The sequence below is a fragment of the Hermetia illucens genome, chromosome 3, assembly GCF_905115235.1.
Source record: "Hermetia illucens chromosome 3, iHerIll2.2.curated.20191125, whole genome shotgun sequence".
In the NCBI taxonomy this organism is placed as follows: domain Eukaryota; kingdom Metazoa; phylum Arthropoda; class Insecta; order Diptera; family Stratiomyidae; genus Hermetia; species Hermetia illucens.
The window spans coordinates 28,979,739-28,992,689 of NC_051851.1; the positions used below are offsets into that span (position 1 = coordinate 28,979,739).

At 44.5% G+C, this 12,951-nt stretch overlaps 2 protein-coding genes across 2 annotated transcripts; one reads left to right on the forward strand and one right to left on the reverse strand.

The window, feature by feature from the left end:
- Nucleotides 1–28: 28 nt before the first annotated feature.
- Nucleotides 29–844, forward strand: LOC119651545 (translocon-associated protein subunit delta). Its single transcript, XM_038055178.1, has 2 exons — nt 29–402; nt 475–844. Exons 1-2 carry the CDS (start codon nt 154–156, stop codon nt 733–735), a joined length of 510 nt encoding a protein of 169 aa, XP_037911106.1. The 5' UTR covers nt 29–153; the 3' UTR covers nt 736–844.
- A 39-nt stretch (nt 845–883) lies between these two features.
- On the reverse strand, nt 884–12,563 carry LOC119651544. The gene is made up of 3 exons (XM_038055177.1): nt 11,885–12,563; nt 1,710–1,860; nt 884–1,647 (listed from the first exon to the last, which is right to left on the reverse strand). The coding sequence occupies exons 1-3, from the start codon at nt 12,084–12,086 to the stop codon at nt 1,050–1,052; spliced, it is 951 nt and encodes a 316-aa protein (XP_037911105.1). The 5' UTR covers nt 12,087–12,563; the 3' UTR covers nt 884–1,049.
- Nucleotides 12,564–12,951: the final 388 nt, after the last annotated feature.

Here is a 12,951-nt window from a genome sequence, read left to right on the forward strand (position 1 = left end):
GCAATGACGTGGCTGACGTTTCACCCATTCACGTCAAAAACGCTATTCCACTTCACCAATTGGTTAGAGTCGCTTTCACTTCGCTCGGTAAACTGCCAACGGGTCGGTGTCTTTCCTCAAGTCCGCGAATTGATCAATTAAGTTCAGTGTAAAATGGCTAAATTCCTTTCTGTTGGTGTTTTTGCACTCCTTTTCGCAGTAGCGTTCGCTTCTAGCTGCACAAAACCCGAGGTTTCGGTAACTTCATTCTCAACACGCGACGCAACAATTGTGAGCCAAGTTGCCGTCATCGCTGAATTCACGTTAAAATGCTCGAATCCTGAAGGAATCCACACCTCCTTGTACGCCGAATACAACGGAGTCGTAACTCCGGTCGCACGAATTGGAGAGGGACAATATCAAGTGAGTTTTTCTCAAACTTTCTATTTCGCTCTTTGAGATAATCTTGAAACCTTTCCATATCTATTCTTACAGATAAGCTGGAATGAGGAACCAAAGAAAGCTCGCAGTGGCACCGTCACCGTGCGCCTTTTCGACCAAGAAGGATTCGCCGCCATCCGCAAAGCACAACGTGCTGGAGATGATCTCAGCTCGGTTAAGTCGCTCGTCAACTTCGATGTTTCCCAACCTTCCGCCTACAAAGGACCCTGGGTCAACTCTGAATTGGTGGCGGCTGGCGCTGCTGCCTTCGTTGCATATTTCGCCTTCAGCACACGAAGCAAGTTGTTGTCATAAGAAGCATGAGAGCTATCATATAGCTGCTTAGGTTTTTAATTTATTTGAAATTGTTCCAAGAAAGTCCTCAGATTTTTTATAAAATACAAAATAGAAGATTGAAATTCGATTTTTTTATTTGGTTTTGAATAAATTACAGTAATTAGCTTACAACATAATTCTAATTCCATTAAAATGAAGTAAACTCGGCAAAGGTTTCCCAGTACCCTCGCTGACCAAAAAGCGAAGACACTAAATAATTGCAATAACAACACGGAAGTCAAATCACGCAATTTTCCTGTAACATTTAAAGTGAACTTCGATGGTGTTTGCATTTAAGGCTTTGGAGCTTCATCATCGGAAGAAATATCAATCATTGTCTCCACCCGTGACGGCGACATAACATAGAGAAAATGTTCTGAATTAACTTCGTTAGCTTGGTGTTGACTCGATGGTTGTGCGCAGATACGAGCCACATTCGTTGAATCGTGATTGCCACCCATTTCTCCGTTGCGGAGTGTTGGTGAAGAATCTTCTCCTGAGATAATTTTCACAGATGAGGAGAAACTTTCACCTTCTGACACAGAATTGTCTACTTCCATTTCGGCATCGTGGACGATCTTCATACAAAGCATCTTCACAGTCGATTGCTTTTGCCGGGGCATTTCCTTGACGGTTTTTGCAAGACTTAGAAAGAACATGGTCGTCGAGTCAACCTCCTGCAATGCGGAAACGGTCTTCCGGTCGTAAGTACTAGCTAATGTGGCTCCGTTTGTGCTATAAGCTGCAGTTTTGGAGATTATTTCTTCGCTAATTGGTTCGTCGGGGTAACACTTTTCCACCATTTCAAAGCCTAAATCACAACCGGCATCGTCTTCATGACCGTTATAGAAAGCAACGGGTGCACTTTCAGGTTTTGGAGCAATCGACGACCTTTTATGAAGAGAGCAAGATTAGTTGTGAATTTAGAGTATTTAAACCAAGATTTTATTTACCTCCCAGGACCTTGGAACGGGCGAAGGAAGTCCATGTGCTCAGCATGAGCCCAAAATTGATACTTTCGAGATGTCTTCGTGCCAACTCGAAATGATCGCAGATATTTTGTATAGCTGTCTCGTAAATTCTTCCATTTTCGTTTAGCAGCCTCTGAAATAAACAAAAACAAGTTGAGAAGGAAGAATGCTACTGCGCAAAAAAAAAAAGAAACTATAGGCTATCAGCGTAAAAGATGTCCACCCAGTCTTTGCAAGAAACGACTGACAAACAAGGAAGTAATGGGTTGAGGGGTAATACGAGCCCGCGGGGGCTACAGACTCAGCACTGCAATTCTAAAAAAATACCTGGGTAATGCATACTGATTTAAGGAGTATTTGAACCTTAAAGTATTGATTTTTTTATTGTTTGAGTTTCGACCGGACCAGTCGAAGTTGGGAGGATGGCGGTGCCGATACCCATCCATAGTCTGGGAGGGACTTAGCTTAGCGATTCCGGGCAGATTCCTTACAAAACGTAGGGTTCCCCTCATTATATTGGAAGCGGCAGGGAGCGAACGGTTACGGTGAGCCGCCGCAGGGCCACCATATCATCCAGCCCCGCAAGAAGAAGAAGGGAAGACGGTTTCCTTCTTTATTAGCCGTTTGACAATTTAGCTCTTTCGGGGTTGTAATCTTCGGTAATATCAATTCGCCTCGACACTTCACGTCTCTATTGGAGTAGTTTACTCCGTGTCCCGACAGGAACGATACTATTGGAGAACCAAGGACCCCAGCCTTCATCTCACCGAACTGCTAGCATTCGGCTTAGCTCCAGCACGTGCCGTCCGGTTCCATATATTATTTCGTTCAGTCGATGTTCACGACTGGCAAACCTGTTAGGGGAGTTTGGTTGGTTGACAGCCTTGGTGACCGTGTTGGTGCCAAGGTGATGCCACGCTGGACTCTCACCGTAAAAGAGCCTGGTCTGATTTTTTAATATGTAATTGAATAATGGTTTGGTTTGGTTTTTTTCGATTTTGTAACCTTAAACACATTTTCTTATATTTCAACCAGAAATGCTTATTCTTTTTAAATAAAGGGTTCAGTATAGAAGGAGAATATCCCACTTGGTGGTCAAAGGGTAGTATAAGTCCCAGGGCGAAATGTGGGTTGGTACCCACGATTGAGCATAAAACCGGGGAAACGCCTGCTGAACCAACACCAACAGCTCTGCTAACAAACCACGGAAAACAACTTGTTACGAAGCCACAACAGGAGCCTCGGACTGGACGGATTACACAACGACGAACCCGGCAACGACAAAGGAATAACGGGTTGCGCATTTTCTCATCGAATTTGGGCTCCCTGTACAGAGATGAAGCTGCTGAGCAGCTAGCCGATACTTTGTCCCAATATAAGGCTGATGTAACAGCGTTACAGGAGATGCGTTGGACAGGGTTCCTGGAGAAGAGTCGCTACATCATATATTATAGTGGCCATCCAGTAAAGCATGTGCTCGGAGTAGGTTCCTTAGTTAGAGAAAAAATGAAACCTGCTGTTATCAACTTTCTACGAGGCAGTAGAACGGACCCTCCAAACCTGTCCCAGATATGTTATCAAAATCATATTTGGTGATTTTAACATCCAAGTAGGGAAGGAGCCCGTATTCAGGCGATACATTGGCTCCCATAGCTTACACCAAAATACAAATGATAACGGACTGCGGATCATTCAATTAGCAGTGTCACACGAAATGGTTGTTGGAAGTACCTGGTTTGCGCGGAAAGCGACATGGACCTCTCCAGACGGGACCACTTACAACCAAATTAACCACGTGTTGATCGAACGCCGTCACCTCTCAGCCTTGATAGAACATATAGGGGAGCCAATATAGACTCGGATCACTATCTCGTTGGCATGGTGTTCCGAGCTCGAATAACAACAGCGCCCAGAATCCCCTCAGACAATCAGGGGAGAGTGAATATTGAAGCCATTGACAACAAAGTAACACCTTAAGAGGGAACACACAACACAGTAACACCTTAAGAGGGAAATGGATGCCGCAATAACCGCAGTCAAAAGAGATCCTGGAGATAAAGCATCAACAAATGATCTTCACAATCACCAAAAGAAAGTTATCATAGAAACGGCCACAAATATAATTAGCCGCAGCCGCAAAAAGAGTCGGAACGGCTGGTTTGACGTTGAATGTAAGGTAGCAATGGAACTGAAGAATGCTACATACCGAGTAATGTTGCATTCTCAAAGAACGCGGGCACGCACGGAGACTTATCACGAACTTGGACGAGCGGAGAAGCGACTCCACAGACGGAAAAAGGAAGCCTGGGAGAAGCAACAGGTCTGTGAACTGGACAAGTACAGAGAATGACCGCATCAGGAGCACAAGTTTTACCAACAAGTCAGCAGGATGAAGCCTTACACACCTCGATGTTCATCCTGCCGAGACAAAGAGGGAAATCTGATTTCCGACCGAATGGGCATATTGGAGCGATGGATTGAGTACTTTGATGAACTGCTGAACACCGGCGAGTTGGAGGTTCCGCCAACTGAAGACGACGGGCAAATACTGCCACCACCAAGTATAGGAGAAACAGTCCGTGCAATTCATCGGCTTAAAAATCATAAGTCGGCAGGAGCCAATGGAATTACAGCCGAATTGGTTAAATATGGAGGCAACCAATTACACCAAGTGGTTCATCAATTTGTGCTCAAGGTGTGGGACAGCAGCAGGCAAAGAGGCATTATCTAACTCATACATAAAAAGGGAGATATCACACAGTGCAGCAATTATAGAGGTATTACGTTGCTGAGTATAATCTATAAGATATTCTGCTTTATCTTTCTAGGCCGGATAACCCCATACGCCCAGAACAACAAAGATGCTTCACTCCAAGCAAATCAACAACAGATCAGCGATGGAAAAACTGTTGGAATATGGACATCAGGTACACCATCTATTCATCCACTAAAGCCGCCTATGATAGTATAGCCAGGGTAAAACTGTACACGGCCATGAGAGAATTCGGTATCCCGACGAAATTGATAAGACTACTACTGGCCTATGCTGACGATATCAACATTATGGGAAGAACGACCCGAGACGTACAAACTACCTTCATCCCGATCGAGCTTGCGGGGTGCGATCTTGGACTGCACATCAATGAAGGCAAGACAAAGTATATGGTGGCAACGTCAGCACGAAAAATCAACCAACCAACAACATCAGACCGCACTGGTCAAACGGGAAGAATACAAATAGGAGACTATAACTTTGAGACTGTTGATAATTTCTCCTATCTAGGGTCGAAAATCACAACCGATAACAGCTATGATGATGAAATCCGCGCACGGTTGTTGTCAGCCAACAGAGCCTATTTCAGCTTACAAAGACTGTTACGCTCGAAACGTCTTATCATAGGGTGAAAGCTCTTACTGTTCGAGGCAATGATCTTGCCAGTCTCCATGTATTCTTCGGAGACCTGGGTTCTTAGCAAGAAAAATTGCGAACTCTTGGCCGCGCTCGAGAGAAGAATCCTCCGAAGAATTTTTGGCCCCTACATTAGGATGGACGATTCCGTAGCCTACATAACGATGAAATCTATGAGCGGATGATGTTACGGTGGTTACGGTGGGCGGGTCACTTAATCCGTATGGATGGGGATTATCCAGCCCGAAAAGTCTATAAAGGAAATATCTATGGTAGAAAAAGAAAACGAGGCAGACCCTGTTTGAGATGGAGCGATGGCGTAGGCAAAGACGCCAGACAGGTTTTAGGGATATCGAATTGGTGGACCTCGGCGCAAAACCGGGATGTCTGGAGTTCCTTATTAAGGCACGCCTAGACCGGATCCTGGTTGTTGCACCGTTGATGATGATGATGAACTAGTGGAGGACATTGGAGTAAAATTCCCAATACCAAAAAGGCGCAAAATTCTAAAGAGACAGAGCCCGGGGAGTGTAAAGTCTGGGACTCAAATTGGATTGCAAATGAAATCACAGAGAATGGAAACAAATATTCGAGCCGTTTTGAAGACGAAGAAATTTTATTGAGAATAAAACAAACCACACTTAAGCTGAGATTTTGTGACAGATCAAGTGAGAACCGATGTTAGGACCAAGTCACAAAAATTAGGATAGCGCAGAATGAGGAACTTCTCCTGGAGTTCTTGAGAAAGAACGAAACGACCTCAAGTTTCAGAAGATAATAAGTAGATTTTTGGAAAAAAGAAGTCAGATCCGCGAGGTAGTTGTAGAGTCTAAGGACTTCGATGGTATTTCAACTACAGAGGAATTATGGAGGGAATATAATAATAATAATAATACAATATATAATTCAAAAAGCCACGGACCCTCTTCCCGCCCAACCGGACCGAGGGGCGACCAACCTAAGGATGGGCTGAAGGCAACATCCAAAGGCCCGCATCACAGCGATGTGCGTTTTAACGCAAAGTGTGTGCGACCATGCGAAAATGTATTGCTACATCCGAATCCCGCGGAGGTCCTACACTACAGAGACATGGATCTTATATTGAAGACAGTGCGGATCAAGACTGAAACCCATTAGGTCAGATTGTTACCGGACAGGACTCTTCGGACTATAGCACAGGTTGCAAGGATAACTGCTTTTTGCATCTCCATGTATAGTCCAGCCCTAAGATCGAGCGTTTTCAGCGCTTTATGTAAGTTCTGCGGGACTAATCCCGTCGCTGAAATTATTACTGGGACTACTTGGATCTTTTGTAGTCTCCAAGTCTGCTTCATATCATCTGCCAAGGGGCCGTAGTTCCGGATTTTTTCGTGCTGTTTTTCAACAGTGTTCCGGTCCAACGGTACGGCTACATCGATTATAAAGCACGCTCGTTCTTCCTTCAGAAGCAGAACTAGATCGGGTCTGTTTTGATTAACACTGTGGTCGGTGGCAATAGTGTGATCCCACAGTAGTTTGACCCGATCATTTTCCAAGATTCTCTGCGGAGTATACTTATAGTAAGGATGGTAGGTTGCCACTAAGTTATACTTCAACGCAAGGTTTTGATGGAGAATCTTGCAGACGGAGTTATGACGATTGGTGTACTCGGTACCGCTCAACATCCTGCACGCAGATGTTATGTGCTGGATGGTCTCCTCTTCACAGTTGCATAACCTACAACTGGAGTTGGTGATTGAGGAGTCGTGAAGAATGTACCGTTTATAATTTTTTGTTGGGAGCGAAGCATCCTGAATTGAAGTTAGGAATGCTTCGGTCTCATAGAAAAGTACACCATTTGTCAACCATTTGTTGGAGGCTTCGATGTCAATGCCTGACAACAACAAATTTTTTATATGACCTCCGTGAATGGGTTTTTCTTTCCACATGTCGATCTTCTGTTGGACTGAAGTAACATTCGACATGGGATCCCATTCTCTGCTTCTCAAGTTCAAAGGAGATAATTTATTATCTGCCATGACGGTAGCCTGATGTATTTGGCTAGAGGATTGTTTCTCATAGAAAAACTCACGAAGAGAATGCACTTGATTGTAGTGCATCGTTTTTAAATCAAGTACCCCCCTTCCTCCCTGATGACGTGGGATAGTGATCCTCAATTTTTCGGCAGCTCTATTGTGCATGTTGTTGTTTGCAAGAACTACCCTTACCCGTCTATTGACAGATTCTAAATCAGTATTACTCCACTGTATCACACCGAAAGTGTATAGAAGGACGGGAATGGCAAAAGTGTTGATTGCCATGATTTTATTTTTCCCGTACAGCTCAGTTTTAAGGACAAGATCCAGACGCCGCTCAAATTCCCTCAGCAACTTAGATTTCATAATTGCCACAGCAGGTGTTGTTGCTTGCAATATGCCGAGGTATTTGTAGACGTCGTCCGAATCCATGCCCTCAATTCGGATGTTATTTTGGCTGTATCCTTCGTTGTCGGTGTGTTTTCCCCGAACAATTGTTTTTATGCGACATTTCTCCAAACCCAACTGCATGCCGATATCCCTGCTGAACTGGATGGTGATGTCCAGCAAGGAGCGAAGTTGGTTCTCGTCTTTGGCATACAATTTGATGTCGTCAATGTACATTAAATGGCTTAATGTACATTTCGATAATATGCCATGCTTGACTTGGAACCCGTATTTGCTTTCATGCAAAAGATGGGATAGCGGATTCAAAGCCAAACAAAACCACAGTGGGCTTAGAGAGTCGCCTTGGAAAATGCCACGCCTGATTGGTATCTCTCCTGATGTTTGCGAAGATACCGATAGCTTCGTGCTCCAATTCTTCATTACTGTTCTCAGTAGAAGAACAACATTCGGGTTGATTTTATACAAGCGTAACACTTGTAGTAACCACGAATGTGATATGAAGTCAAAGGCTGATTTATAATCGATGTAGGCTGTCGAGATGTTTCGTTTTTGGTGGACAGCCTGCTTTACAGCTACCGTATCGATTATAAGCTGTTCTTTGCAGCCTCGGGAGCCTTTTGCGCATCCTTTTTGTTCCTCAGCTATCAATTTATGAACATCAAGATGTTTTGAGATGTTCGCGCACAGAACTGAAGTGAAGACCTTGTAGATGGTAGGAAGACAAGTAATTGGTCGACATTTTGAAGGGCAAGAGACACCCTGTTCCTTGGGGATGAGGAAAGTTATCCCCTTGGTGAAAAATGGTGGAACTAAATCAGGATCGGCAATCATCTGATTAAATTGATTTGCCAATATCCTGTGAGTGCTCTTGAACCGCTTCAGCCAGAAGTTGTGAATCTTGTCAACTCCTGGCGCCTTCCAGTTACCTGCCTTGTCAAGGACTGCTTTAACGTCGACTTCAGTTACGTCAGGCATGGTCATTTCGGGGAGGGCCTCGCATGAACGCATAAGGTGTGGGAGCCACGCTGCTTCTAAATTGCAACGACTGTATTCGCTCCAAACACTTCTCCAGAAGTCTTCTGCCTGATCCAGATTGAGGTTACTTTCCCTACCTGAGTTGATGAGATTTTTGTAGAATCCTCGTTGGTTCTGGAAGAACAAGGTGTTGTCTGTCCTTCGCTGAAAGCTTTTCTGATACCTACGGATGCGATTGGAGCATACCGCAAGTTTCTGCTTCAGCACCTCGAAGATTTCTTCGATTGGCATATCATTGGACAGATGGTAGTTTCCAATGATGTTCGCAACGCATCTGTGCACTCTTGGTGATGGATTTCCAAGGAGTGCTTGCGTCACACGACCAATCTCCTTTCTCAACTTTTCGACTCTTTTGTTGAGTCGAAACACCCAGAACGGTAAAGTCCTTCTGCGCATACCTCTGTTATTCGCTCTAAGATGTTGGTTATGGATACGAATAACCGTGGCAGCTGCAACGTAGATCAGGCTGTGAACCTCTGTAGCAGTAATCTCGCTAGCCAAACGATCAGCCAAAATTCTGTCAACGGCAGCAATGATGTTAGTAGTTGCCTAAGTAAACTTCAGTTTTGGGATCCTTGGCCTAGCGTCTGGGAGAATCTCAGCATACTCTGTGAATGCGACCTGGAATGCGGTCAAAGCCTCATTATAAATTGGGTCGACATCCCCAGTTACTAAGCTTCTCCTGACTACTGGATTCATGGAGTGCCTTACAGGTGGAGTACTTGTGTTACTCCTTTGACTAGTCCGGTAATTTGATGACTCCAGCCCGAGCTCAAGTGAAACCTCTTGGAAGATTTGTTGCCTAGTTGGTAAGGCAACTCGGTTGTTATTCACGATCACTCGGCACTGGTTGACGACGTTCTGTTCCGGAACATGACTTAGCTCCGGAAATCGGGTTATGAACGCGTCATGTAGTCGATGTCTGTACCCTGATGGATTCCGTTCCAAATCCGTGACACGGTAATAGGCGCGGACGATAAATTCGTTGAGTTGGTTCGTCCAAACCATACGACGCCTAGGTCTCCCGTCCCTGGTGGTTGACGGCATAACCGCCAAAACATCCAAGGGCGAAGAGCCGCTCTGATGTTGTTGAACGACCCTTAACCGTGTTGGGTACTGTCTTCGTGTCCCTGGGGTCCCATTTAAAGAATTTAAACCAAAGTCCCCAATTTTATTCCCACGAGTAATGGGGAACCAGTCAGCCCTGCAACAGAGCCCCAATGTTGCAATGCCCCATGGTTACCTCCAAAGGTAGGGAAGGTATTTGGAGGGGAGCCGCTGAAATACAGTGTAACGTCACTGCAATTCATCCGATAGGCGCGTCGATCCCTTCACCCCGGATTACGGATTTGTTAAGGAGGTTTACTCCCCCTGAACGGGAAGAATCGGTAAGGGAGGACGAACACAAAGGGAAACGTTCTGCTTGTCCGCGGCTACTTATTTACAAGATTAACTTGCGATATTCGTAGCTGACCCGGTGGGTCATGTCATTATCCGCAACCCATGACACGCGCCTGGTCGCATGCAGCTCTGCGTTTGCAACTCAGGTGAGGATAAACCTGGTACGCCAGGTATATATATATATAGCGATTGCAAACTCCAAATAGGAAAGTATTTCTCTTGGATCCTAAAAGTTACCCATCCGATCGCAACTTTCCAGGTTCGGGCCACATATTTACCAACACAACCGAGAAGCTGATGATTGTCGTTTTGACTGCGTCTGTATACTTTCCACAAGTTCTTCACTACGCTGACATTCCTATTTGGAGTTTGAAATCGCTATACTATTATTATTATTATTATATTCCCTCCATATTTCCTCCGTAGTTGAAATACCATCGAAGTCCTTAGACTCTACAACTATCTCGCGGATCTGACTTATTTTTTCCAAAAATCTACTTATCATCTTCTGAAAGTTGAGGTTGTTTTGTTCTTTCAGATCTTCCATGAGCCGGCACGATAGATCTGATCGCTACGGGCAGTACAGGAAAAAACAGCAGCTGATAAGGAATTTCGAGAAAGACACCGAATGCATGCCATGCAAAGGAACAAAAAAATGGTGTAGAGATACCTAGGATCATATTGGACGAAGCTATGAATTTCGAAGAAGTTCTGGGCCCATAGATACTGCAGAACAAAAAATATCATTTCCCACCAGAAAGGGGGGCATAGGAAGCTAGCCAGAAATAGTTGGGAAAGGACGAAGGCAGACAAAAGAAAAATATTGGCGGTATACCATCTGAATGAATCAGGAGTTAATAGCACATTCCGAAAACATCTTAGATGAAGCAACATTCGTGGTTCCGCGAATGATATCCATTGAAATATTGGCTAGAGAAATCCGGAAATTGTTCAAGGAAAGCGAAGAACGACGAGGAGAGAAGACGCATCATGAGGTGACCACTCAATAGTTCCGAATCCTTTGATTCTATTGAGAATAATTCTAAAACAAGAACATTCTGTAACGTGATTGGCGATGAAAAGTTGATGCACTACGGTCTACTCTTGGATAGCAAAAAAGGGAAGTTGTTTTCCTCAAGTCGAGTTGCAATACCCCCAGGAAGTTGGCAAAAATTGTCACTAACGAAAGGCAGCACTTTTATTGACATGTCCCCATAGTGAAAATTTATTTACAGTTCGAAAAAGTAATATAATATTAAATAATATCTTTCAGATTTGCTTTTAAAAGTTTTCAATCGAATTACTATGATCAATTGGGTTGAATAGCTTTCAATCTAATTTACTTTGCCTAGAAAGGAAATTTCCAGGTCCTTCATGCACCATATAATAGATAGACCCCCGTTTAACAAGGCAATGGGAAATATATTGCGTTCTTGAAATCGTACGTATTTCATTGCCTCCTACATCTTATTCTCGTTCTTGTTACATTTCCATTTCAGTTTCCAAATCACAGTATTTCGCTCCTCTTCTCGTTTAGTATATCCCATGATTAGTAAAGTACCAATCGTTAAAAAGTGCATTGCGTATGAATCTCCACCACTCCAATATCTTTCAGCGAACTGTACACCAACCTCGAATTGATATTATTACTCGTTGCCTATAAAAACTACCCCAGAAAAAGGTATCACTCCACAATAGAACCATTTTCCTGCGCAACGCAACCCCCTCTGTGCATCTTATCACTTGTTGGCAAAAATCTGCATATCTACATATATAGTGGAACCGCAATCAGGAGGAGCAGGAGCAAACACATGATAATCATAGTGTCAATAAAAACCCTCAAAGAAGGATGAGAAAGTGCTTGAAAACATAGAAATTTTCCAGCTTACCGACTGTAATGTCCATTTCGTGAGCAATATTCCGCCAGGCTTTCGTCTTCTCTTCGATGTTCTTGTAGTCCTGGTGGGTGGTGTCGTAAATCGCTTGATGGCGCTTCACAGCTTCGATAAAGTTTATCGTGTGCTCCACCTTTATCGAAGATAGCGATCCCATTGTCGGTGCAGTTGTCATAGTGTTATTTGCCAATTGCATCCTCCAACCTGATAAACTGCAACTCACCAACAACAGACAACCAGAACTTTCGCAAACAGGATATATCCGAGATGGTAATCACTTGGGAAAATGCAAAAAATGAGAAAAAATCGACCGGACTGAGAACGGTTCGCGCTCGACCTCGGCGCGATTTCTGTCACAAGTCACGGATACCGCCTGGCGGTACTCTGAACAGCGTCAGGCAATCGATAAACGGAAAAGGACGACTCGGCCGCCGATAGTCACGCAGGCGGACAAGATGATGACGACGGGATACCGCTCGCCTTTTCGTACACGGGCGCCGCCGAGCGACCAGGGGGACGCGAACAACGAACAGAGCTGAGGAAGGGACAAACAGGACATGCCATGCCAAACCGTTCTACGCCTACTACGGTCCGCGGATCACGGGGTAAAGTTAAAGTCGCTGCCGCCACCGATGTGCACGGAACATTATCCATGACCGCCGCGGCGTAACGTCGACGCCTGGCATCCAGTAAACATCCTCATGCTATACCGCTCGATAAAAAGGAACAAATTGGGTCGGAGACGTGGAGCCTGCAGGCGTGGAGGTCGCTTTTTTTCTGCTCGTTGGCTGGTCCCCAAATTAAAACGGTCAACGTGCGATGCGAATTTTTCTGGGAACGGGGGGTTGTTTGACGGCGAATAATTTCGGTCTTTAATTGAATTGAATTGAAGCCGCACTTACCTCCTACATGCATCTAGGATCCATGGAAATGAAAGCGTTTCAGAACCATAAATTCAGTTAATTGCTCAGCAAAAGGCATGGGTGAGCATAACATCGGCATATGCATAAATGATGGATATCTCTGATGGATACCAAAAGCCTCTTGTGAACGAATGGCCC